The sequence below is a fragment of the Hemicordylus capensis genome, chromosome 4, assembly GCF_027244095.1.
Source record: "Hemicordylus capensis ecotype Gifberg chromosome 4, rHemCap1.1.pri, whole genome shotgun sequence".
NCBI lineage: Eukaryota > Metazoa > Chordata > Lepidosauria > Squamata > Cordylidae > Hemicordylus > Hemicordylus capensis.
The window spans coordinates 61211774-61238401 of NC_069660.1; the positions used below are offsets into that span (position 1 = coordinate 61211774).

At 44.2% G+C, this 26628-nt stretch overlaps 2 protein-coding genes across 6 annotated transcripts in view; one reads left to right on the forward strand and one right to left on the reverse strand.

Moving 5' to 3' along the window:
• IRF6 (interferon regulatory factor 6) overlaps positions 1–26628 on the forward strand; it is a 74867-nt gene that overhangs the window by 12372 nt on the left and 35867 nt on the right. The window contains exon 1 of one of the 2 annotated variants that reach the window (XM_053244805.1): positions 24115–24136. The exons of the other annotated variant lie outside the window; for it this stretch is intronic. The gene's annotated coding sequence lies outside the window, so the exon portion shown is untranslated. Of the gene's footprint in view, positions 1–24114; positions 24137–26628 lie in introns of those variants that run through there. 2 annotated transcript variants of the gene reach the window in all.
• GUCA1B (guanylate cyclase activator 1B) overlaps positions 1–26628 on the reverse strand; it is a 45876-nt gene that overhangs the window by 10250 nt on the left and 8998 nt on the right. For 2 of the 4 annotated variants that reach the window (XR_008306015.1, XR_008306014.1), the window contains exons 1-3: positions 18804–23831; positions 3216–3365; positions 860–974 (exon numbers count right to left, since the gene is read on the reverse strand). Coding sequence is in view for 2 of the 4 variants with exons in the window: in XM_053244811.1 (XP_053100786.1) it covers positions 860–974; positions 3216–3365; positions 18804–19007 (469 nt within the window). In the remaining 2 variants the exon portion in view is untranslated. Of the gene's footprint in view, positions 1–859; positions 975–3215; positions 3366–18803; positions 23832–26365; positions 26545–26628 lie in introns of those variants that run through there. The other 2 variants (XM_053244811.1, XM_053244812.1) reach the window with 2 other exon arrangements.

Below are 26628 nucleotides of genomic sequence, written 5' to 3' on the forward strand. Positions count from 1 at the left end.
TTATTCCCCCGCAACCCATTTCACTCAAACATTTTCAAGAGTGCCATAAAGTCCCTGAACAAGCCTGCAAGACCAAGCCTGGAGAAACTTCTGCTTCCCTGAATAAAACAGCTGTGCTGTACTACTTCTGATGTGAACATCAACACTCACTCACTTTTTGACTCCACCCAGTTTAAAAATGGTACTCCATAAGAAATTTGAGGAATTGTTGTCTCTATTCTTGGTCCAAGGAAATGTGGAAGCTTTTATGTAGAGAAGGTCCCTTAGCTAGATGAGTGAATTAACTCTGGTTGGCTCCATGCCCGATATGGTTCCGGGCAAAGTACGAAGTGCTGATTATAACTTTTAAAGCCCTGAATGGTTTTGGTCTGGGTTACCTGAGAGAGCGCATTTCTCTACAAGATCCCCACCACTCATTAAGATTATCAGGAGGGGTCCATCTTCGGGTGCTACCAGTTCGTCTGGTGGCAACCTGGGATTGGGCCTTCTCGGTTGTCATTCCTAGGTTGTGGACACGCTCCCCATGGATACAAGAGGATTATCTGCCTTGGAGGCCTTCAGGAGAGCCTTAAAGACCCATCCTTTTAGTCTGGCTTTTAATGCTATCTAGTTTTAATTTTAATGAATTTTAATGTGGTTTAATTTTTATTTTATTTTAATTGTTTTATTATGTGTGTTCCCTTTTAATGTAACCACCCTGAGTCACTTTAGGACAGGCGGTATATAAATGGAACAAACAAAATGTACTAAAATAAATAAGATTCTATTTCTTGTGAATTTTGGTATACAAATTGTTTAAAATTGCTTGACACTGTTAAAGTTACAGGCATCAATATTATCCAAGCGGTAAATTTCTTACCGTCTCCATTCTCATCCACTAACTCAAATATCCTGTCCACAACTTGATCTGGAGTGAGACGGGGGAACCTTGGATCTTCTTCAGGCTGACATACCTTCTTTAGCCTGTAAATAGACTTCAAGGAAGAAAAGCAAACATGAGCAAAAAAACAAGTGTTAAGAGAAAACAACTGTATGCTTCCAAAATAGAACGTTTGAATGACGGCATTGACCAAAAGGCTGCAACAAAAATTAGCAAAAGGCAGTGGCTAGAAACATCCTGTTTCTGTCTTGTGGCTTGTTTAAGGCAAGTATCTTTTAGGCAAGTACTAGAAACAGAGCATTTAACCCACTGGATGTTCTGCCTGTCTACCCACTGGGGCGCCGCTGTCACTAATCAACAACTGGAGTGTTTGTAGCTTTCCAATTTTGGAGCACAACGTGTTTAGCCAGTAAGACTCCATGACCTTTGACGTCTTCCAAATATAATTATTTCTTCTAAAAACAATTCTTTCCCAGCTTCCTTCTTTCTATTAATCATATTCTCTCTCTCTCTCAGCACTATTTAAACAGAAGTGAAAATATAACTCCTATAACCATTATCATTATGAACAATGACTTCCTAATGAATGCTGGTGTTATACTGGTGTTTGGGGTTTTTTGTTTTTGTTTTGCAGAATTGCAGACTGAGTCATGGCCTCACTTTTCTTTTCTGACATAATTTCTCTTGTCCTCTCTTTGATCTCCTTTTGGTCTCCTGAGATGGCACCTTTCCAGACCTTGGATTGGTCAGGGCATGACCCAACCTGGCCAATTCTTGGTTGACCTTAAAGCTAGGACCGAATTGGCCTGAGACAGACCTTTCTGGTGACACAAGTCACTGGCTTCTGACACTCCTAATGTTCGTGGCTTGTCAAGTAGGGGGCTGGCTTCATTTTACTAGAAGGCATTAGCTCTACAATTGGTCTAGGATATGGGGAGAGAGAAGCTGAGCTCTTTTAAATGCAAGCCAATCCTGTTGCTCGAACTAGGGAATGGCAAGTGTAATAAGTATAATGGTTCAATCCGGATTTCTCTATGCATGATCCTTATTCTTAAGCCTTTTAATAATAGCTGGGGCAGTAATCTTTTTGAGAAATTTCCAGTATAGTTCCTTTGCACTGTTGCTCCACATTACGTGTAAGGCCCCATAAATCACACAAGACACTGGTTTTCATTTACCATTAGATGCCTGCTAATTTTTATCTGAACAAGAGGATAAGCAACAAAACACTTGTGAATACTTCTGTTCTGACAGAAGTGCCTTTCTCGCACATACTAGCGTTAACACAGATTTCCCAAATATTAGTGCAGTCCTATTGTTTTGTTGTCCATGCTTACTAACAACAGAGATTGTTATTATTATTTTTTTAATTTTTAAAACTTTATTAAAACAAATTTACAACAAGGATTATTCTCAAGTTGCAAAAAACCAGGGATGATCATGTAATAAATTCTTTTTATATTCCATTAAACTAGGGTTTCCCAAAGGCTATTTTTGCTTTTTGGGGTTTAGTCCAATGCTTAAGTGGTTCTAACCTCCTGTGCTGGACCTCCCCTCCTCTGTTGGGGATGGAAACCCACTGCCAACCCCTGCAATCCATTCTGCTGCCACTACCAGCCTATCCAGAACCTACCACTGTCTTTCAAGTCTGTTGTTTACCCTGTCTGAATACTTGCAGCATAATCTGCAGCACTATAGGAAGGTTGCTTTTCCACTAGAGCCCTTTAACACTGCCAAGCCATTGCTTTTTGGTAATTAGCTGAAAGTGAAATTAAAACTGAGAAACATAGAAAGCTGCCATATACCGAGTCAGTACATTGGTCCATCTAGCTCAGTATTGTCTTCACAGACTGACAGTGCCTTCTCCAAGGTTGCAGCCAGGAACTTCTCTCAGCCCTAGCTTGGAGAAGCCAGGGAGGGAACTTGGAACCTTCTGCTCTTCCCAGAGCAGCTCCATCCCCTGAGGGGAATATCCTACAGTGCTCACACTTCTTGTCTCCCATTCAAATGCAACCAGGGCAGTCCCTGCTTAGCTAAGGGGACAAGTCATGCTTGCTACCACAAGACCAGCTCTCCTCTCCAGACCAGCTCTCCTCTCTGAGGTTCCACACGGCACATAATATAGCACTATATTATCCATGCATAGCCTTCTCCATGGCCAGCATTTTTCTATAATGTCTATTTACAAGTAGATTCTATTCCGCAAAGGCCCTGTCAAGTGCTAATTAAAAGTCTCCTGTTTGTAGGTTCAGCCTGCTGCCTTAGTCAGCCCAGTGGGGAAAAGGTTGCCTGCCCCTGAGATAGAGTATCTGGCAATAAAGAAATTTCTACTTACCTCAACTATTTCTAGAAGTTCAGGTCTGTCTATGCAGCCATTCCCGTCCTTGTCATATATTTTGAACGTCCACCTCAGTTTGTGTTCCAGCTTCCCTCGTAAAACAAGATTCAAAGCAGCTACATACTCAAGGAAATCAATGGTGTTGTCCTGTGGAGGCAAAACAGGAGTGTAACTTTGACAGATCTTCGCCATTTTAATTCTTCTTAAAGGTAAAAGTGTGCCGTCGAGTCAGTGTCGACTCCTGGAGATGACAGAGCCCTGTGGTGGTCTTTGCTAGAATACAGGAGGAGTTTACCATTGCTATCTCCCGCGCAATATGAGATGATGCCTTTCAGCATCTTCCTATATCACTGCTGCCCGATATAAGTGTTGGGAAACATACCAGCAGGGATTCGAACCGGCAACCTCTGGTTTGCTAGTCAAGTCATTTCCCCACTGCGCCATTAGGTTCCGCTTACTGGCATATGAGAGGTAGACTCCACTCACCAGACCTAATGTTCCTGCTGAGCAGTCACAGCTCAGAGGAGAGGTGAGTCGGGAGACTCTGTACATCAATACTGCCACAGTTTATGTGTAAATATCCACAATAGAAAGTAAAGTAAAAGTAAAAGAAAATACAGCAGAACAAAAATGGTTACCATATAACTAAGCTGAACATTAATTTGCCATTTCTTTCATGTCATTCCCTATGACAGCAGTGGTGCCAATGGTGACAAGGATCCCCATGTTAGCCAATTTTTTATACTAGCGGCAGCTGAAGAGCTCAGTTGTCAAGAGGGACAAAAACAAATGGAAATGGAAATGGTACTATAAACCTGTTGCCCTAATTTATACCCTTCAATCCAATCCAACTGTTCACACTGCCTGGAACAGTTATATTTTACTTCCATTCTCCTTGAATATCTAGTGAGAAGGCAGAGTATACAACTACATATTAAAAACAGCGCCATGTTCAATTCAATACCATAAAAAGCAGCAGTTATAAAAACCATAACATAAAACAAACACTAAAAGGTGACAGAGCAGACATAGAGCCGGGTCTCACGATCAGTGAGACCCGGTTTGCGAAGTTGAGCAGGGAGAAGCCCGCTCTCCCCGCACACGAGCAAGTGGGAGCCCTGGGTGGCCGGATCGGCCGCCCGCATGAGTGCTGGCTCCATGACGGAGCCGGCAGGGGCTGGGGAGTTCAGGGGCCGCGTGGCCTCCGGAAGCTCGAGTATGCCCTGTGCAAGCGCGCAGGGCATACTGGAGAGACCCCCGGAGCCGGGAGGCGGCTTTTCGTCTCCCCTCCGGGGGTCTCCTCATGAGTAGGCGCGGTGTGGAGCCACGCCACAGCTACTCATGATCTTGAAAACCAGGTTTGCAAAGCGTTCGCTCCGCAAACCCAGTTTTAGGGGAGGGGTACTTGAGCGGGTTACCCGCTCTAGAACCACCGGGCTCACAGCCGAGTCCGGTGGTTCTCATGATTACAAGACTGATCAACAAACAGCAGTCAGGGGCAAAAATAACAGGATTGGTTCTGCAGAGGCTAGCCCGATTTTCTGCAATCGTGAGAATAGCCTCAATGAGTCTGTTCACACAAGCAGCCCAACCCAGGCTAGGGCAGCCAGCCTGGGTTGGGCTGCTCTTGTGGAGCAATGAGGACCAAAGTAGAAGGCAATGACAATTAAGTATGAGGAAACTGGGGCCGCCTGCATTGCTTTTTAAATCAGTAAAGGCTGAAGGCACCCACTGGAATCCTGGCCCACTACACCGAAGCCCTGGGTCTACTTCAGCCTGCGGTTGAGGGCCTCACCCTCAGCTATTATCAATAACCTGAGGAAATTAAAATCACTTTTCTTCAGTTGAGGGTCTAGTTCTCTGATCGTATGTTTTTCAATTATATGAAAAGATCATGAAAATCTCTTTTAGACCTTAGATCAGCCAGTGGATCAAAGGCGTAGCAACGCTGGAGTGGGCCCCAGGAGAAAAAGTGAAGACAGGCCCCTGCACCTTCTTCTTCAGAGAGGTGCAACAGGGAGAGCGAAGAGCAAGTTGTCACCCAGCAAGTTGTCTCTCAGCTCAAGGATCCACAGATGTCCTTGGGCCCCTCTTCCTCAAGGGCCCAAGGACATCTGCCTGCCCCCAACCCGCCGGCCACTTGTTCAATTGTAGCTGTGTCCTTGCAATGGATGACCTGAAATAGTGCAATATCACGGAGAAACACTGGGAGAAGTAAAGCTTTATTGTTTCTTGGACCCTCTCTCTTGCTTTTCTTCTTAAAGCAAGCTTTCAAACCATGCATCTCATCAGGCAAGGATGAATTATCTGAAATTCAATGATCGCAGTCGGAATCAGTGAAATTTTGTTCAGGCATGACAATCTGGGCAAAGTGTTTGAAGCCACACTGCTTCCACAGAACCCCTGATTCCAGCCTTGTCTGTATCCCTCATATTGAAAGCCTGTCTATATACTCAGGCAGCTTGCACATGAGTAGTTTCTGTGCAGAAGACTGATCAGCAAACAGCAGTCAGGGGCAAAAACAACAGGATTGGTTCTGCTCCGTGCTCCACACATTGATTAGCCACACATTTTAGGTTGCTGGTGCAGGGCTACATCTGGGTTTAACATAATGAAATGCCTGCTTTAATTTTCTCCCGTCATCTTAAGCCATCTAAGACAATATGATAATCTAAACACAGCAATAAGGGCCAAACTGCATGTTGTGTGAAATGCATGATTGGGTTCTCTGCGGATGTGTTCGCACAATCACAAGAGTCCTGGTTAAGAGGTTAATCAGGATTAGTGAGCCCAGCAGAGCTGACGGTGTGAACGCAGAATTTCAGGGCAACCCTGAAAGGGTGGCTCCAGGGGAGGGGCAAGGCCCCTTCAGGCAAGCACTTTGCCCCCCTCCCATTTGCCCCCTACATATCTGTTTCAGAAATCTAATATGGGACACCATTTGCCCACCCATAAATGCACTATGCCCCTTCTGTGCTCCCCTCAATTTTTTTTTCCTGGTGAAGCCACTGAATCCTGGTCAAAGCAGTCCAGTTAACTAGTATTTAACCAGAACAAGTAACCAAGATTTAATGAGCTCACTAATCCTGATTAACTTTTTAACCAGGACCCTTGTGATTGTGTGAATGCAGCCTATCTTTCTCTCTCTCCGAAAATTAATAGCAGGCATGGGAGAAGCAACAAGGATTGGGGCAGCAATGTCGAGTGGAGATATTTAACCCCTTCTTCACCGTGTGGCAGACTCAATTAAAACGTACCCCTGAGAGCTGCCATTAGTCCCGTAAGGAAAGCTGCTATTGGTACCAGTGGAAGCTTCCCTCCCAAGACTAATAGCAGCTTCAGTGGGGCCATTATTGTCAGGTTGCCCCCTTACATGCATTGCTGCCCTGATCTTGACCGTACTGTTATTTACATTTTTTAAAAGGGCAAAGCTATGACTGGTATCCAGATCAACACTGCACTAACATACCAGGGTTTTCCATTGCATGAGGAGAGTGTGGTGAGTTTTGACAAATCCCCTTCCCTGTGCAGCCACCCATGCATCCAAAACTATGTCCCTGAGGGCCTACCAGCCCTCAGGAGCATAGTTTCAGGAGGCACAGATGGCTGCACAGGGAAGAGAAGATAACTGAAAGTCACCCCTCCTCCTTTGCATGACAGAAAATGCTGGCATGTCACTACAGCATTGGTCTGGATGTCAGCCTGTGTATAATGTAACAAATGGTTTGGCCCTAGTGGTTGGTGTTTGTGTGTGTGTGTGTGTGTGTGTGTGTGTGTGTGTGCATTCAAGAATAGAGTTGAAACCTTTCTGTTTATGTGAGTATTTTCAGTGTTTGCTGATTTTCTGGGCACTGTGATAGGTTTTCAGTTGACAGATATTAAGGTCGTGCACCTGACCATTGCTGGCAGGTGGGGAGGGCATCAGGGAAGGCAAGATACAGCCCCCCTCCCTACAAATGAGCAAGGTCCACACATAGGATGTGTGACTCGCATGTCCACACAATCCACACTACGCCCAGCAGAGCAGAGTTCTGGAGGCTGGGAAAATGCATCCCAACCTCCAGATATCCCACAATGCACTGCACAATGAGCATCGTGCATTGGGGGACCATGCCCCAATGCTTGCGCTCGCTAACCCAGTTAAGGGCTGGGATAAAAAGTCAGGCTAGCATGGATAGAAGTGTGACCTGAAGTCTTGTTTTCCCTGGCTATCCAAAGCTGTATGAAGCACCAATAATCCCTGCTTACTCTTTGGCTCCAGTTTCTTTATTTGGCAAATCTTTCTGACTTCTGACTCTGGTCTATTGACACCCAATATGCTTCTTCTGACACTAGATGACTTCAGTTACCTTATTCCATTTCTGGGCCTTTCTCAGTCTTTACTTTGCTTCACCGCAGAGGGAGTGGGTGTGCATTCACATATTGGCCAGATTCAAGTCGAAGTTCATGCGAGATCTCGGGGAACACTCCATACACAATTTAGGCTTCCCTCTGCACACTGGAGCTTAGCCCGTATAGTAAAAAAAAATTCACTTTTTATGTCGGATTTTTTGTTTTTGTTTTGCTAATTCAAAATCTCTGATATACCCCAACATTTCTTCCAGGATGTATAGAGAGGCCATACTGATAAACCACCTTTTCGTAAAGCCTCACTTTTAAAACTTACAAAAAACCCCACAAACATTTGCTGGGTGATCTTGTGGAACTTCGACTGCCAGAAGAGGGAGCAATTCAACAGCTCAGCTCATCGAGTTTCCACAAGGCTCACTGCCTAAAGGGCAAAAAAGGGGGGGAAAGGAAAAGAAAGAAAGAAAGGTTTTTTTGGCTGAGATGCTGGTCTTGCAGAAGTCACCCCAAACAAACAAAAAATTAGCAATCCTTTGCACATAAGGAGTAATCACCAGATGAACAATGAATCATTCGCATGCGTACTAGATACTTAGTCCACCATTTTGTTGCCACGTATACTATGTCTAGGGTGTCAGCATCATTCAGATTGTCTGTATAAATGTAAGATGCACCTATAACCAATTTGTATTCAGTGCAGAGCCGAAGCCCACTGGATACCTTGCTAATCTGCAGTAGCAATAAACGCCTCAAAAGAGATTCCCACTGTGTCTGTTTGATTGGCTAAAAGGCAGACCCAGGGACAAACCGAATTCCCATCAGGAGGAAGGGGAAGCAGCTAGGGCTACAGCCGGGATTTGGGGTGGTAGCAACAGTTACAGGGCTGCCCAGGTGGCAAGGAGGAGGCAGTAGTGAGAAGCAAAGCCTGGTGCCGGGAACAGGTGAGCCTCCACTGCTGCTGATGCAGCAGCGGCAACTGGAAGGCCCTGTTGCTACTAGAGAGGTTAATACAGTGCAAGAAGTGTGTGCGTGCCTTTGGCGGGAGGGCTGCTCCTGCACAAGCACCCTGGTGCTTATGTATATGCAGCCTCGCTCTGCTGGACCAGCCTCGCTTTGCTGGCTGGGGTGGGGAGGGGGAGATGGATTGCTGTGCTGGGGATGGATAGGGCCAGTTGCTCTCCCCTGCTAATTAAAGAGAATCACCACTTTTAAAGTGTTGGTTTTAAAAGGTGCCTCTGCCCAGTTAGCAGGGGCCTGAGGCAGCTATCCAAACTTTCTAATTTGACACTATTTTTCAGCTGCCTCTTCCTAGCCAGTGTACCAGAGGCCTGACACCAGATGTTTTATGAGCATGAGCCCTATTATGTTGTACATGCATCAAGTGTCTGTGTATACATATATATGTGGGACTAGATATGTGTTGATTTAAAAAGTGAACATGGCTACAGGCCGCCTCAAATGCAGAGTACAGACAGGAAATGTATTACCATATGTGCGTTGAATGTAATGTGTAAATAACTGTATGGGCACACACTGTACACAATTATACATGCTAGTATACGTGAACAATTATACATACATAGGGCTAAGATATTCTGCTCCCTAAATGCCACCATTTCCCCCTTGACTTGCTTCCCAGAATGTCTCGGTGATGCCACCTCGCTTATTTTATTTACATTCAGTCAAAATCTACCTTACTCCTTAGTCCCCATACTCTGTTGGAACTAATTCTAATTGCATGTAAATGAAACACTGCAATATTTCTCTGCCTTCTCTTCTCTGTTCTCTCTCAGTTGCCTCACTTGTGTCAATTTTGGACTGTGAGCCCCTTAAGGCAAGGATCTGTATTCTCAGTTTTGGAAAAATACATGGAATAACAATCCTAATCATAATGTCCCTGAACAATCACCAATAAGACACTCTAGTAAGCCCAGGTTTGCCAGTGGTTCTGACTAGTAACCAAAATGACAAGTGAAGCTGGAGACAGTGGCCAGCACCCTAACCATAGCTGCTTGTGTGCAGTCAACAAAGACAGCCGCGCAGTGACAGCATCCACATTTCTGAAGCATGGCGGGGGGTGGGGTGGAGGAATTATTTTCGCCAATCACCCCTTTCCCCGGAAGCTTTCTGGGAAGCACTAAATTATGTTCCTAAGGGTCCCTCAGGGACATACATTTGCACTGCACAGAGGACTTCTGGGGGAAGGGGAGGGCAGCTTAAACCACCTCTGCATGAGCCCCCACACTTCAGAAATAGGGATGCTTTTGATGAGTGCCTGCCTTTTTTGACTGCACAGATGCAGCTTTAGTTAGGTTGACAGCCAGTTTCTGACATCTTGTTCTACAGATCAAGTGAGATGTATAGGGACAGTGTTCCCTCTAACAGGGATTCCCAGAAGTTGTTGACTACAATTCCCAGAATCCCCAGTTGTGATGATTTTGGCTTAGGGATTATGGGAGTTGTAGTCAACAACATCTGGGAATCCCTGTTAGAGGGAACACTGTATAGGGAGGGTCTGTAGCTGTAGTTTGGTGTCAAAGCACATACTTTGCATGTTCTCCAGATTCAGTCCATTGGCATCTGCACTTAAAGCTACTCAATCCAGAGATCTGCCATTCAGAGTAGACAATACTGGGCTAGACGGTCCAACGGTATGAAAGAAATTCAGTCTGAAGAATCTTTACATGTGCAACTCTTCTTTGGCACAAGATTTCATGAGAGAGCAAAAGAAAGATTTTCTTGGCTACCACTATAAAACAGGCCTGCTCAACTTCAGCTCTCCTGCAGATGTTGGCCTACAACTCCCATAATCCCTGGCTATTGGCCACTGTGGCTGGGGATTATGGGAGTTGTAGTCCAAAAACAGCTGAGGGCCACAGTTGAGCAGGCCTGCTCTAAAGTGAAATAAACAAACTACCCCTTTTCATGCTTACTTGTTTCCTGTTAATACAATTGGGAACTGTGTTTCAGAAATACCTCATAATAGCTGCATTGGTAAAAACCACAGATAGAATTTCAGCAAGTAGGGGGCAGTTCAGAATATCTTGAGGCTCTACACATGATCAGTGTGTGTGTGTGTGGGGGGGCATCCTGGGGAGCCCCCTGGTCAGGGGTCTCCTCATGAGTTGGTGCAGTGTGGAGCCACTCAGTGGTGACTCACGGTTGCCAAAACGGGGTTAGCGGAGTGCTCACTCTGCTAACCTTGTTTAAAGGGGAGGGTACTTATTGAGGTTTGCTGCTGGGAGCTGCACAGCTCCTGTGGCAGCACAAGACTGTGGGAAAGCGGGCTCGGCACCCTTAGCCCGCTTCCCCACGGTCGTGAGAATCACCTCATTCCCTTCCAAAGGAAGGAAAGAAGTCGAAAACAGGCTTCATTAATCGGGTTTGGTGAGATATGGATTAAAATGAGCAGGGCTTTATTTTAACCTTGGAAGGGTAACACCTTCCAAAAATAGTCTTTTAGGCTGTGTCCCCCCACCATCCTTTTCAGCAGGCAACACAGCACTGGTTTCGCATTTTATCTGCTCAGCTCTCAGTGTAGCATAAACCTTGTTTATATATGCATACTCTTGCTACTCAGTGAAGTCAATTTGCCTCCCCAAGAAGAGAAGCAATGGGTGTTGTGTAGGGCTTGTTGTTACAGGGGGACACCAGGTTCTTAGCGCCCCAGGGCTTCTCCAAAGAAACAACTGCTGGAGGGGTGGCTCTTGACAGGGCTGGGGATCTCAGATGGGACATACTTCTCCTCAAAAATAATACAAGAGCAGCTGCAGAAGAAATATTTATTCCGACACATTTTGATAATATAAGTCTGTTTAGGGCTTTGACTAGAACACATGTCTCTCACGTGGTAAAGTGAAAATGTTCCTTGAAAAAGATATATTATCGAAAAGCGTTGGAATAAATATTCCATCAGCAATAAATATTCTTGTATTGTTTTCAAGGCCATTTCAGTTGCTATCGATCCTCTAATTTCATTTCACATGCTTCTACTCCTCCTAAGTGGTCCTGACAGACTCTCAAGCATACTATGATATCCACATTAATCTATACATACAGAATGGCTGGTATATTAGAAACCCCCTGGAAGTCTGTTTACTATCAGAGATGGCAGAAGTAGGCCACTAACACCCTTAAATATCTGTACAAAGCCTTGTATGCTGGACAGCCCAATCCTAGGGATAAACTTAAGCTGTAGTGGCGCAAGAAGGAAATGCTGTCTCTGATGTACATTTTAATACACGAGATGCCCTATAGTCCCACGGCTATCAATTTAGACAGTGCAGCTTTGTGCCTACCTCCTTGATCTTATGGGAACCTTTTCCCCTTCCCAGAGTGAGCCAGTGAAGATTGGAGTGTATGGAAATTCTTGCATGGCAGGCTCAGAGATTACTATTGAATTGGCACCGGAGTCGAGTGTGGATCCTAAGCATTGTTGCACCCGTTCATGCTGGTGCCAGCATTAAGACCTTTACATTCAAACTTACCACTCTAGGAGTGGAGAATGGTTTCAAAAGAGCAGGCCACATGAAAATCTACTTCACCTCAATTCATATCTTTTTTTCAGGACACGTTCACTTCTTAAATTTTGCAAAGAATTGTCCCTCTTAGTAAGCAGGCTCAACCCTGGTTTGAATTTGAATGGGAGAATACATGCATGAGCACTGTAAAATATTTCCATTACGGCATCGGGCCATTCTGGGAAAAGCATCTGATGCTTGCAGATTATTTTATTTGAAAATAAAAATGCTATTATAATGCCCTTATACAAATCTATGGTGTGGCCACATTTGGAGAACTGTGTGCAGTTCTGATCACTGTATCTTAAGGACAACGTTGTAGAACTGGAAAACGTGCAGAAGAAGGCAACCGAAATGATCAGGGGCCTGGAGCACCTTCCTTATGAGGCAAGGCTACAGCATCTGGGGCTCTTTAGTTTGGAAAAGAGGCAACTATGGGGGGGGGATGACATGAGAGAGGTGTATAAGATTATGCATGGAGCAGGCGGCATCCCATGAAACTGAAGACTGGGAAATTTAGGACTGGAAGAAAAAGGAAGTACTTTTTCACACAGTGCATAAGTAAGCTATGGAATTCTCTGCCACAGGATGTGGTGATAGCCAGTAGCTTGGATGGCTTTAAAAGGGGCTTAGATAAATTCATGGAGGAAACATCTATCAATAGCTACTAGTCTGGTGGCTATAGGCCACCTCCAGCCTCAGAGGCAAAGCAAGATGCCTCTGAATACCAGTTTCAGGGGAGCAACAGCAGGAGAGAGGGCATGCCCTCCCCTATTGTCTGTGGACTTCTCAGAGGAATCTGGTGGGCCACTGTATGAAACAGGATGCTGGACTAGATAGGCCTAGGGTCTGATCCAGCAGAGCTGTTCTTATGTTCTTAAGGTTCCATGTTCTCTCTCTCTGACATCTCCAAGATAGGGCTGAGAGAGAAGACAGGATTTTGAGAAGCCACTGCCAGTCTGCGTAAATGCTAAGCTAGATGAACCAATGGTCTGACTTGTTATAAGGCAGCTTCCTATGCTCCTGAATCACATTGATCTGAATTAAAAACCTATTTCACTCATGACCCTGGTGGCACAGTGGTAAAACTGCAGCCCTGTAACCAGAAGGTTACAAGTTCGATCCTGACCAGGGGCTCAAGGTTGACTCAGCCTTCCATCCTTCCGAGGTCGGTAAAATGAGTACCCAGAATGTTGGGGGCAATATGCTAAATCATTGTAAACCGCTTAGAGAGCTCCGGCTATAAAGCGGTATATAAATGTAAGTGCTATTGCTATTGCTATGACTTTGTCCTCACAGTGAAGGGGAACAGCATGCAAAATATAATTAGTAGAGATAGCAGGGTTAAATTCTGGACTTCTCTCTTTCTTCTTGATCATAATATCTAATCTTATGTAGGTATATTATCTGTCTTACAAATCTTTCCTTTCCCCTTCTCTGGCTGTGAATCAGTTAAAACTTGTGTTATTTATACAAAGCTGCCCATGTAACAGTATTACTCACTATGAAATGCAAGCTCTAGAATGTTGTTTCTGATGAGATTTATCTCTCAGCCCTTTTATCATTAGGTAACCTACTAAACTGAATTGGCTCTTTCCGACTTTAAATTGCCCAGTCATCAAACAAATAATTTGTTGTACAGATAGTTTAACCATCCTTGCAAGTTATTTGGATCTACTACAGTCCAATCCAGTTGTTGACTGTTTACAAACAATGTGAGAAGTAAAGGCTGATACATGTATTTCCACCTCCAGTGACCAATATTCAAACTATAGGCTAGTTCATATGTCACAAGGAACCTTGGTTAGAGCCGGACTGTGCACGATGTCCCTGAGTCTTGGGAACACCAAAAGCTCCATAAGAAAAGAGGGGAGGGAAAGGATGGAGAATTATACAGCATCAAAAAATCAGAAGGAAAAGAGGGGTGGGTGGGCGATCCCAAAGGTGCTGATAGTTAATGAATTGTTCATTCATAGTGCCTAATGTGTTTTGAGCAATGAATGCTCTTCTTCAGAGGTATATGTATTTCTGATATCTTTCTGGGGATTATATCCCGCAGCAGCAGGAATATCTGTATCTAGATATTCACATAGACACAGATATGTATTTATTTTATCATATTTATGTATCACCTGATATATGTTTCTCTAGGCAGTGTACACAATCCAAAATACAATATAAAAACAGAATAAAAATAATTAAAACAATTTCACAGGATAAAACAGTTACAGTTTTAGGTGTGTCTTAAGGGTCTTTTAAAAAGCAATCAGAGATGGAGATGCTCTTATTTTGACATGGAGTGGATTCCAAAGCCCTGGGGCAGTCGCAGAGAAGGCCCAGTCCCAAGTCGCCACCAAATGAGTGGGTGGCAACCGTGACTGGATCTTCCCGGATGGTCTAAATAGGTGGCAGGTTACTTGACAAAGGAGGTGCTCTCTTAAGTACTCTGGACCGAAGCCATTCAGGGCTTTATAAAAATAATCAGCACTTTGTATTTTGCTTGGAAACATATTGGCAGCCATCTCCAGAATTAGAAACACATTTGCCTCTGTAGAACAACATCCATTGCTCAAAACGCATCAGGCACTTTTGAATTAACAATTAGAGCCGGGTTTCACGATCAGTGAGACTTGGTTTGTGAGAGTGAGCAGGGGGAGCGGCCGCCCACACAATTGCTGGCTCCGTGACGGAGCCGGCGACGGCTGGGGGGAGCGGGGGCTGATCGGCCCTCGGAAGCTCCAGCATGCCCTGTGCGAGTGTGCAGGGCATGCTGGCAAGACCCCCGGAGCCGGGAGGTGGCTTTTTGCCTCCCCTCTGGGGGTCTCCTCGTGAGTAGCCACAGCACGGAGCCGCGCCACAACTACTAATGATTTTAAAAACCAGGTTTGCGGAGCACTCACTCTGCAAACCTGGTTTTAGGGGCGGGCTAATTGAGCGGGTTACCCGCTCAAGAACCACTGGGCTCGCAGCAAAAATCGGAAGAAAATTGCATTGCAGAAAATTTCTCGCATTGCAGAAAATCGGGCTAGCGGAGGCTAACTCAATTTTCTGCAATCGTGTGAATAGCCTCTTAGTCTATCCAGCACCTTTGTGACCCCCCCCCACCTCTTTCTCCTTCAAACATGTGCTCCATTCTCCCATCCCCACATGAGCTTCCTATCTAAGATGAGATTGGCCATGTCATCCAAATCTAACAATCTCTGTTTATTCTAACTTACCTGCTTCAAATAACCTGAGATCTGCACCCAAGCTTTGAAGTGAGTTACAGAACTTGGATTATTTAAAGTAAGTGGGTTAGAATAAACCAAGATTGGAGGGTTCCGGTGACATGACCAACCTCGGCTTATTTTAACCTCGATAGGAAACAGAAACTTACATAGAGATGGAAGCAGGGAGTGTTCGCTCCTGAGATGCAGAGATGCTGTGTGGAGCCCAGATCTAACTGAGGTTCTTCGTTATACCTGAACCAGCCCAATGTAAGCACAGAGTGTAATACATAACCCTCCAGCTACTGCAGCATTGTCTTCAGGAAAATGAGCAACATTAGAGTACAATTATGGTGACTTGATGCCAGGCCCTTTCTTCACTTTTGAGCATAGAAAGAATTTCTCTCCCCACTGGCAGTTCCATGATTGGCTTAGGTTAATTATTGTAATGGCTGTGTGATTCTATGCACACGTCCTCCCTCACAGTAGACTGACACATGTCTGTATTGACACATGTCTTTTATTGCCCCCAATCCCCTGTATGCTACATACAGAGGCTGGAAAGAACTCTGCCTTCCAATCTTACCCTGCCAGAATCATGCCACTGATTTTGCTGAGCTATAGGAAGGAATGCCTATGATCACATTTGGCATAGCAGGTTCTGAACCAGATGTGGGGACAGAGTCTGGTTTTAGGAAGGCTGGTGTCAATTATCCCCTATATTGATGCTAGAACCTTTTTGCCCAAAATTATGAGCTGCTATCTCAGCACACATATCATAGAAGCAGACTATTATCTTCAGGCTATCTTCACAAGAACCTGTCTCCTCAACTATGACCCACATCCTAACAAACAAAAGCAGGAGTGCGACATGAGAAGCTCTGGTGCTGCCACTGAGTTCAGGGCTCCATACTGGCATTTGCACAGGGAGGGAGTAAATGTTGACATCCTCCCCTTCTCCCAGAAGCCCTCTACAGCACTTGAAAATATGTCCCTGAGAGCTGTGTGACTCTCAGGAACATATTTGTTAGTGGCACAGAGCACTTCAGAGGGAAGGGAAAACTGACAAGTTGTGTGCCCCCACCTCAAGCACCCTTTCGGCTTTGGTCTAGACACAGGAACTACATGCATGTTTTCTTTGCTGCATGGGTACTTCCTTAGTCAGGATGCCAGCTGCTGTGGTGTCCAGTTCTAGGCACCACATTTCAAGAAGGACATTGATAAACTGGAACCGGTTCAGAGGAAGGCAACAAAGATGGTGAGGATTCCGGAAGCTAAGCCCTATGAGGAAGGGTTGAAGGATCCAGGTATGTTAGCCTGGAGAAAAGACTAAAGGGAGATATGACAGACATCTTTAAATATCTGAAGAGCTGTCACATAGAGGCCAGCGTGGTGTAGTGGTTAGAGTGCTGGACTAGGAAGACCCGAGTTCAAATCCCCATTCAGCCATGAGACTTGCTGGGTGACTCTGGGCCAGTCACTTCTCTCTCAGCCTAACTACTTCACAGGTTTGTTGAGAGGAGAAACTTAAGTATCTAGTACACGGCTCTGGGCTCCTTGGAGGAAGAGCGGGATAGAAAATGCAAAATAAATAAATAAATAACTATAGAAGAAGAGCATAGACTTGTGCTCCTGAGGGCATTCTAGAACAAATTGACTTACATTAGAAAGAAGCAGATTTAGGCTAAACATTAGGAAGGATTTCCTAACTGCAAGGGCTGTTGCAGAGGAATAGTCTGCCTTGCACTATGGTGAGCTAGGTCTAGACAGTGCAACAGCTTCCCACAAGCACGCCATTGCTATGGATGTCAGCCTACTTTTCTATGGAACCACTAAGACTGCAGTTTTACTGTGAGTTCCCTGCAGTACTGTGGCAAAATTTGCTGAACCCTGCCAATTTGAATGATGATTTCTTATGTGCCTGAAGTCAACAGGAGTGGACTTTAAGTAGATTTGCACACATTGAACTAGTTTTGTGTACAGTTTAATGAGCGCTCAGCACTCACTGTAGCTCAGCATATCCTGACTGAAAGGTCTCAGGAGTCACCATTTGGATAGATGTTGAACCATTCACAATTCCATTTCAACATATTGCTTTTCTGTCTGTAAGTTATTTGGTGTTTCTGTGATTGGGGTGGGGCACATGAAGTTAAACTAAGTATTATTTATTTATTATTTTTATTTATTTATTTAACTTGTATACTGCCCAAACTTTCATCTCTGGGTGGTTAACAATGACATAAAAACTTTTAAAACAAATATAGGTTTTAATATAGGTTAAAACAGTTTAACAATTTAAAAACAGCATAAAATTAAAACCTACAAATTTAAAAAGCTGAAAAAGCTTGGGTGAAGAGTTGGGTCTTCAGACATTTTTTAAAAATAGCCAGAGATGGGGAGGATCGTATCTCAGCAGGGAGCGCATTCCACAATCTTGGGGCGGCAATCGAGAAGGCCCGTCTCGGTGTGACCACCAGACGAGCTGGAGGTAACTGGAGACGGACCTCCTCAAGTGACCTCAATGGGCGGTGGGGCACATAACGAATGTTCTCTTAAATACCCAGGGCCTTGAGACTGCAGTATGGGTGTAAGATACATAGTAGGTTTCAACTAAAAATACCTTCAGCGGTTGAACTGAACATGAACAAGAAAATCAGCAGCGGTTTTCTGCATGAGTGACAGAAACAACAACAAATGGCTATTCTGGCATTTTAATTAACTATTAAACCTAAAGCAACTTGTCTTGTCCAAAGCCACTGCACTCAGCAGCGTTTTTCCAGGCACTAACATTCTGACTGGAGTCAAGTACATCTTATATAAACTATAAGACTATTACAGTGTGCTTCAAATACTACGATTCCCTTTTTACTGCTCAGAAATGACAGGCTGTTTCATCAGAAATTCACTACTCAACTACGCTGTTATGATATTAATATTACTGACTGAAATTCACAGAAGTTATCTTGTTTTTCTTTTTCTGACAGCAACTCCTTGTGCTGTGGGGAGGAGACCACACCAGGTTTCAGGCAGAATTAACTGGGTGGCATGGGAGTTGCTTTCAGAAGAATTTTTTGAATTGCTTCAACTAATCAAATATTTATGTTCAAGCTCATCACATAGTCCTTTGGGTCCTAGCTACTTATTTATAATCACCATAATCTTCAATCACATCTATAATCCACAGATTTTTGGCTAACAGTGCAAAATATGAGTTCTTAGCATCTGTCAGGTTAATCTAAGGCTCAAAGCACAAAACTGGAAATAAAAATATGGCCTTCATAAGATTGTTCAACTAAAAGGCGTGCATTAATTTAATTACTTTTCATATTTAATGAAGTGCTGGAAATCATTGTCCACTTCTGGGAATCCTAGAAAATCCATCACTTCCTTGAACTAAGAAGCTTAGAGAACATATCGCTGGGGGAAAAAACCCACACCCCTCCACATGTAGAAAGGAGAGGCAACTGTTACTCTTCTACTTTAGAACCAAAAGCAGCTTCATTGATGCTTACCCCGTTCTTATCAAAAGCCCTAAACATGTTCTCCACATACTTTGCTGCCTCCTCATCATCTTGTACACCACAGAAGCGTCTGAATTCATGCTTGAAGAGAGTTCCACTCGGACATTCCACCACAAACTTCTTGTACCATTCCTGCAATTCGGCCACATCAATCTCAACTGGTTCTCCATCCTCATTTGTCAAGCGTTGTCCCATGTTGCTTTGGAAAATGGAGGAGACAGATCAAATAGTTTTTTCAGCTTTATGTTTTCTTTCTTCTTGGATAACTTGTTGTATGGTGTACTGATTTTTAAGATGTGGTTTCTTTTTTTAGCAAAATATGCGGTTTCCTCCTTGCATCTTCCTCCTCCTTTCCAGCTTTCTGCCCTGCAGCCTCTCTGCTCACTCTACCAGTCTCATTCTCACAGTAGTGCAACCTGAAATGGGTTCCCTGAGCTAAGCCAGCACAAGATAAGAATATCTAAGATCATTAGGAGATTCCCCCAAACACGTCACAGAGACCATCAGATGGCTTAGGGCAAAGCTTCATTTAGAAGTATTCCCCAAGTGGGGTTAGCGGGGTCTCTAATGTCAATCTCAGGTTCTGAACTCTCCCACATTAAGGGCTATTTATAACACCCTTCTCACCAATTCTGTTTTTGAACTAAACCTTTAGCAATGTCCCAGTTGTCAGCTCAAATATATGTGAGTGGACTCTTTGTGAGAGCCTCATTGCTCCTCTCAAATCTTGTGAGACAAGTATACACTTAGATTAAACTAGATCTAAATCACCATTGTCTCAAAACAATATCCCAAATTCAAAGTAAGTGTGTGTGTGTGTGTGTGTGTGTGTGTGTGTGTGTGTGTGTGTCACCCAGTCTGGTCAGTGAATCCTTAGGTCAGGGGTGAGCAAACGTGGCCCTCTAGATGTTGTTGAACTACAACTCCCACAATAAATTGCCGCTGGAGATGATGGGAGCTGCAGTTCAACAAAATCTAGAGGGCCAACTTTGCCCACCCCTGACCTAGTTCTACTTGTGAACTTCTGATGACCAACTTCAAACATCTCAAAAGTTCCCTAGATCATTAGTCAGGATGTCAACCACTGAAGTGCTGGTGTACCAGTGTTGAGATCCACATTAAGGAAAAATGATCTCTCCTTCCTTCTGCAGCTGCCTGCGCCACCCAAAAATATGTCCCTGAGCCTTAGTCAGGATCCTTAGTCTGGTGCTCCATTAGTCAGGATGACAGCCAGTGAAAGAAGACTCACAAAAATAAGACTGCACATTTTGTCTATTGCTTTGAGTGCCTTAACAGACTTTTGGAGTGGAAAGTATTGGCATACTTTGCCATATCAAGATACAGAAATGACTTTCCTTTTTCATTAAACTGACCATACGTCTGAGTGAAGCAAGTTCTTATTAAAGTAAAAGGTAAATTCAATACAACTGATGATCTCATAGCAAAGAAAAAAGAGCTAATTTTTGCAAAATTGTCAGAAATAAAAAGGGGAAAAAACATTTGCAGAAAAGCTGTTAAATGCATAGTCTGCATGTATTTTAGTTTCAATAGATAGATATATAGAGATCATCAGACCCTGTCTGAGACCCTGCAGAGCTGCTGCCAGTCAATACAGACTGTGTGGACAATGCTGAGCTAAATGGTGCACTCCATGCATAATTTTATACACCTCTATCATGTATCCATGTAGACACCTCTTTTCCCAAAGAATGAGCCCCAGATGCTGTAGCTAGGGATGTGCATGGAATCAGTTCAGAGGCCCTTTATGGGCCTCCGAATTGGTTTGAACAACTGGTGGTTCCACCGGTTCGAAGGCAGGGAGCATACCTTTAAGGGCGAGGGAGGGTGCTCTTACCCCTCACGTGCCTGACACAAGATGCGCACAAGTGTACTTCCTTTTACTTCCGGACAAGGAGGATACCGGGGGGCAGGGCAGGGAGGTACTCTGCTGCACCGAAAGAGACTTTCTAAATAGAGCGCCTGCAAGGGAAATGCAGCAGGAGGGGTAAGGGCACCCTCACCCTTAAACGTATGTCCTCTGCCTTTGAACCAACCACCACTGGTTCCGTGCACATCCCTAGTGTAGCCTTGCTTCATAAGGAAGGTGCTCCAGGCCCCTAATCATTTTGGTTGCCATCTTCTGCACCTTTTCCAATTCTACAGTGTCCTTAAGATATGGTGACCAGAACTGAACATAGTACTCCAAATGTGGCCACACTATAGATTTGTATAAGGGTATTCTTGAGGATCGGGGTATTCTTTACTGGAAAGATAGAACAGATCAAAGTGATAATGGTTTCCCAAACCCATTCCCACAGTGATACGAGTAATCCCACTATCACATCTGAACAACTATGGAGAGAGAGAGAGAGAGAGAGAGAGAGAGAGAGAGAGAGAGAGAGAGAGAGAGAGAGAACACAGCATATACAGATGCAACAGTAATGGGATACTAGATCCCCTGCAGTGCCACTAACCATTTAGTGTTTAAAACAAAGATTTCAGACCCAGATGATCCTCTTAATGAAAGTTGGTCACAGAAACAGCAGATAAAATACATAAAAGAATCTAATCGGCACCACTTTCTTTGAATCAAGGTTTATTTAACAAACATGGATTGGTGTCACAGATTTAAGAAAAACCAAGTCTTGCTTTGTTTTGTCATGACATGGTTTGTTTGAGTCCCACAGCTTCTTTAGGTCTAGGTTCTCATGGTCTAAGTTTGCCCTGTGAGGGTGGAGTTATTGACTGACATCCTGACTAATGAAGCACACACATTAGGAGGGTCTGTAGGGACGCACCAGGAGCCATCGTACAACCCTGCCCCCCAATCCTCCTGCGCATGCTGTTGTGCGAGGGAGCTAATACCTGAGAGTGCTGCTCACACTCCTGAAGCACTCTAAGCCTGGAAACACACTGCTGAGTCACTGATGTGTTTCTGATCTTGCAGAGCATTTCTGGTGCACAAGTGGTGCTCAAAAGTATTCGCTTCCTTGCACAACAGTGTGCACAGGAGGGCGGGTGTGTGTGTGATGCACAACGGCTCCTCCTGCATTCCCGCAGAGCCTCCTAATGCATGTACTTCATTAGTCAGGATGTCAGCCATAGAAACAAACGGAGATTAAATCACAATTCGGGGTTTAGGCATCACATAATATTATGGATACAACAAAAATATCAACTTCAAATTTCAGGTTAAGATTGTGGTTTGACTGCTTGAACTAAGACACAGTTTGTTGACTGCCATGGGTTCAAACATACAAATTAACCATCGTTATACGAAATAATCTATGGTTCCATGTGATGTCTGAACTTGGTCAATGGCATCTCAGTTATATAGATCAAATTGTTTACATTATTAGATTTTAATAATATACTTATAACATAATAAGTATTATAATAATAAAATATACCATAGAATAAAATGTGACCAAAACCAGATATTATTAGACATACATTATTATAATTCAATAGTGTATGAACTATCAGTATGAACTATTGAACTATCCACCCCCAGCACAGTACCTCCAGTGACCGTTGCTGGTGTCTATCTTATGTTTCTTTTAGATTGTGAGCCCTTTGGGAACAGGCAGCTATCTTTATTTATTTATTATTTCTCTGTGTAAACCGCCCTGAGTCATTTTTGGAAGGGCGGTATAGAAATCAAATCAAATCAAATCAAACAAACAACCACTCTAATAATTGATGATAGGTCTCCATTGATTTATGCACCATGCAAAGGATTGTCACATGTGATAAGAAACCAGACGTCTATCTTCGTCTATCTTCTCTAACCCTCCCCCATTTTTCTATGTCCCATTTTTATAAATCCATTGTCATGGCCTGTTGCCCAGGACCAAATCCATGTTCCTGTGTCAACTGGAAACAAATGACCTGTCGCTATAAATGTGCTTGAGTCATCCTGATAAGCAGATAGGATTCCATTCTAAGAGGATTGGTGTAGTGTTAATAAAAAACAATAGTCTATATGCCATAATAATAGTAAGGCACTAAGGATTAAAAGAGGTTGCCTTCAGTAGCAGGCTGCTTTACAAAGACAAGTTAATAGGGACCACATTCTAGCTTATATAGCAGAATTTGCTTTTATAAACCACATGGAATGCACAGTGGGAAGGAAGCTGGTTCAAAAATGGAAAAACCGATGAACATCTGAATAAATTTAATTCCTCCTCCCTGCAAATTGCTTTGACCTTTTGGCCCATCTCCCTGCCACCCCACCACTCCAGCAGCGGCTAAATCTTGCTTGCCAGTCCAATGCCTTCTTGTTAATAACACAGATGTCCCTCCTTTTCCTCAATGCCATGCTTTCTTCTCCTCCTTTCAACAACCTACTCTAGCCCTGTTTAGACATTATGTTGTACCTGCGTTCAGGTGTCTCTACATGTTTTTATGTGAATGACTGCACTTGCATTCATTTTAAAAGTAAACCTAGGTACAGGTCCTTCAAATGCATGGTACAGATAGGAAAGTGTGCTGCTGTACCCAGGGGTGTTGCTGGGTTCTCCGAAGATCTGGGACCCAGGCCAACAGCCCCCCTTTTGATAATTAGTTATGCCCCCCACAAATTATTATCTGACACCGCCGCAAGGGAAACTGGAGGAGACAGGTGCTGTACTGGGGGCTAAAGCATCTGTTTTGTCCCCAGCATAGCATTTTTTAGGGAGGAGCATTTCCAGACGGGGTTTTCAGCTTGCTTCTCCTCTGGAATCAAGGGTGTGCATTCACATATCGGCCAGATTTACCCTGAAGTCCCTGAAAGCAATCGGGGAGCACTTCACACACAATTTGGGTTTTTCATTGAAGCATTAGAGCATAGCCCGATTTATGTCTGGAGTGAAAAAATCCACTTTTTGTGTTGGTTTGGGGGGGGCAAATCCAAACTCTCAGTAAAGCCTCTCAGTAACACCTCACTCACAGGCGCGTAACAACGATCGGGCAAGGGGAGACAGTTGTCTGGGGGTGCCACTGCCTGGAGGGGCCCCCCAGAGGCACCTCACGTGACTCCCCATTGCCCCCTGCCCAGCCCCAAGGCCCCTCAGCCACTTGCCCTGTTCGCCGTCCCTCCAGCTTGTTCTCCTGGCTGGCAATCCAGGCAGCAGACAAGCTGCAAAGAGCTCCTTTTCTCCCGCCTCTCAGCTGATCGGCGGGTGGGCGGGGCTTCCACGGAGGCCTCCTGTAGGCCTCTGTGAAGCCTGAACTCCAGTAGGGCCCAAGCCAGCCAGGAAGGAGGAGGCAGCCAGAGTGGCCACCACTGTTCTCTGCAGCAGAAGACCCCTTGCTGCCCTGCCAAACCCAGCATTTGCCAGGTAGAGTGTGAACTCCTTTTTGTGGTTACCTTCCCCCCGATACATAGGCATCTGCTTGCCATAGGGCTTTGATATGGGGGGGAGGGACTGAGAAGTCTCTGAATATTTATTTTTAAACAGCTTGGAAAATTTGCTGGCTTAAAAAAAAATCTAAAAAGTCCTATAAGTGGCTTGTTTCATGGCAGAAAACTACAAAAACTTCTGGAAGAAACAGTATTATATTTATTTTATTCATTAATTCATTCATTTATAAATGCACTTATGTTCAAGTTGTTTTGCAACCCAGAAGGTCTGAGTGAGAACTGTGAAGCATGTCTTGTGCTTTTATTTTATTTTATTTTTCTTGTGTGTGAACTGCTCCCCAATAACTTGCAGGGACTTCAGGGTAAATCTGGCCAACATGTGAATGCAGCACCTGCATTCCAGAGGAGATGTGTGTTAAAGGGCTTTAAAAGCCTCGTGTGAAAAGACTCCTGGAATCGAACTTGACTGAATTTGTTCAGAATTCTGAGAAAACAAACATAGGCTCACCCTGCATGGTTGAAAGTCTCCTTTGCTAATCTGCAGCGAGGGGGCCATTTTAATAATTCATCTTTCTAGTGTGTTCTAGGCATTAAAAGTAAAACAAATATATAGTACTCAATGTATATCACTATATACTGTGAAGTGTGCATGTGTGTCTTCAGTGAAATGTATTTCCAGGCAGCATACTTATTTTGAAATATCAGACTTAAATCCTTGGGGGCCTGGGGTGTGCGGAGGCCCTGGACTTTGAGGGGGGGGGGCATTTTAAAATCTTGTCTCTGGGCCCACTCCAACCTTGCTACGCCCCTGCTCACTCACCACTGACTGCGCTTTCTCTGAACAGGGAAGAACTGTAACCATGGTGATGGATGCTTCTGTGATCATGAGGGTGGGGCACTCTAAGCTCATCTCCAGCAATCCTCATTTTCCAGGTCCACCAACACAAACATGCACAAAACAGCAATCCACCACTACATACAAATTAATGCCGCATCTATGATAAAGAGTCGTCTTGCTTTTTCCCTTTTTACTTATTTAAACATTTTGACATTCCATAGTATCAGGTGCAAAGAAAGCTCTCCACCATTATTTTTCATTTAAGACCATGAACCCCATTCGGACAAGGAAAATTTTCTTATTCATTTTTGCTTTGTAAACTACTTTAAGAGCTTCCCTTCCTCTTGTGAAAAATTATAGTATATTGCAACCCCACAATTTAAGGACATTGAAGAACTGCAATGGGTTCAGAGGAGGGCAACAAAGATGGTGGAAACCAAATCCTATGAGGAGCAGTCAGAGGAGCTGGGTATGTTTAGCCTGCTGGACAAGAAAAGACTAAGGGAAGATAGGATAGCAGTCTTTAAACCTCTCAAGGGCTGTCAGGTAGAACATAGGAAGCTGCCATATACTGAGTCAGACCCTTGGTCCATCTAGCTCAGTATTGTCTTCACAGACTGGCAGCAACTTCTCCAAGTTTGCAGGCAAGAATCTCTCTCAGCCTTATCTTGGAGAAGCCAGGGAGGGAACTTGAAACCTTCTGCTCTTCCCAGAGTGGCAGCTCCATCCCCTGAAGGGAATATCTTGCAGTGCTCACACATCAAGTCTCCCATTCATATGCAACCAGGGTGGACCCTGCTTAGCTAAGGGGACAAGTCATGCTTGCTACCACAAGACCAGTTCAGGGGGTGGACTTGTTCTCTCTTGCTCCTGAGGACAGGACTAGAACCAGTAGGTTGAAATTGCAAGAAAGCAGATTCAGGATAGACTTTAAGAAGAATTTCCCAACTGTAAGATGGAGGGGGGAGGCTCTCCTGGACGTTTTCAAATAGAGGCTGGACATCCCAGGTGTCAGGGATGCTGTAGCAGTTTTCTGCAATGGACAGATGGGATGTCCAGGGGGGATTAGAAACCACAAACCACAGCTTGCAAGATTTCTTGGAAATAAATCACTATTAAATTAATTTAAGTCCATAGTGTAGAAATGACTACAATGATATTACACAAAAATAGCATCATTTGAAGCCTCTTCATTTCAAATCAGTGACTGATCAAGAGAGGGATCTTGGGGTCATGGTGGACAGCTCATTGAAAGTGGCGACTCAGTGTGCAGCAGCTGTGAAAAAGGCCAATTCCATGCTAGGGATCATTAGGAGGGGATTGAAAATACAACTGCTAATATACAAAATACAAAGTGCTGGTTATTACCCTTAAAGCCCTGAACGGCTTAGGTCTGAGGTACCTCAGAGAGTGCCTTCGTCTGCATGATCCCCACTGCACATTAAGGTCATCTGAGGAGGTTCATCTTCAGTTACCACCAGCTCGTCTGGTGCCGACTCGGAGGTGGGCCTTCTCTATAGCTGCTCCAGGGCTGTGGAGTGTGCTCCCTGCAGAAATCCGTAATTTGAATTCTTTATTAGCCTTCAGGAGAGCCCTTAAAACATATCTGTTTGGTCTGGCTTTCCAGGGTT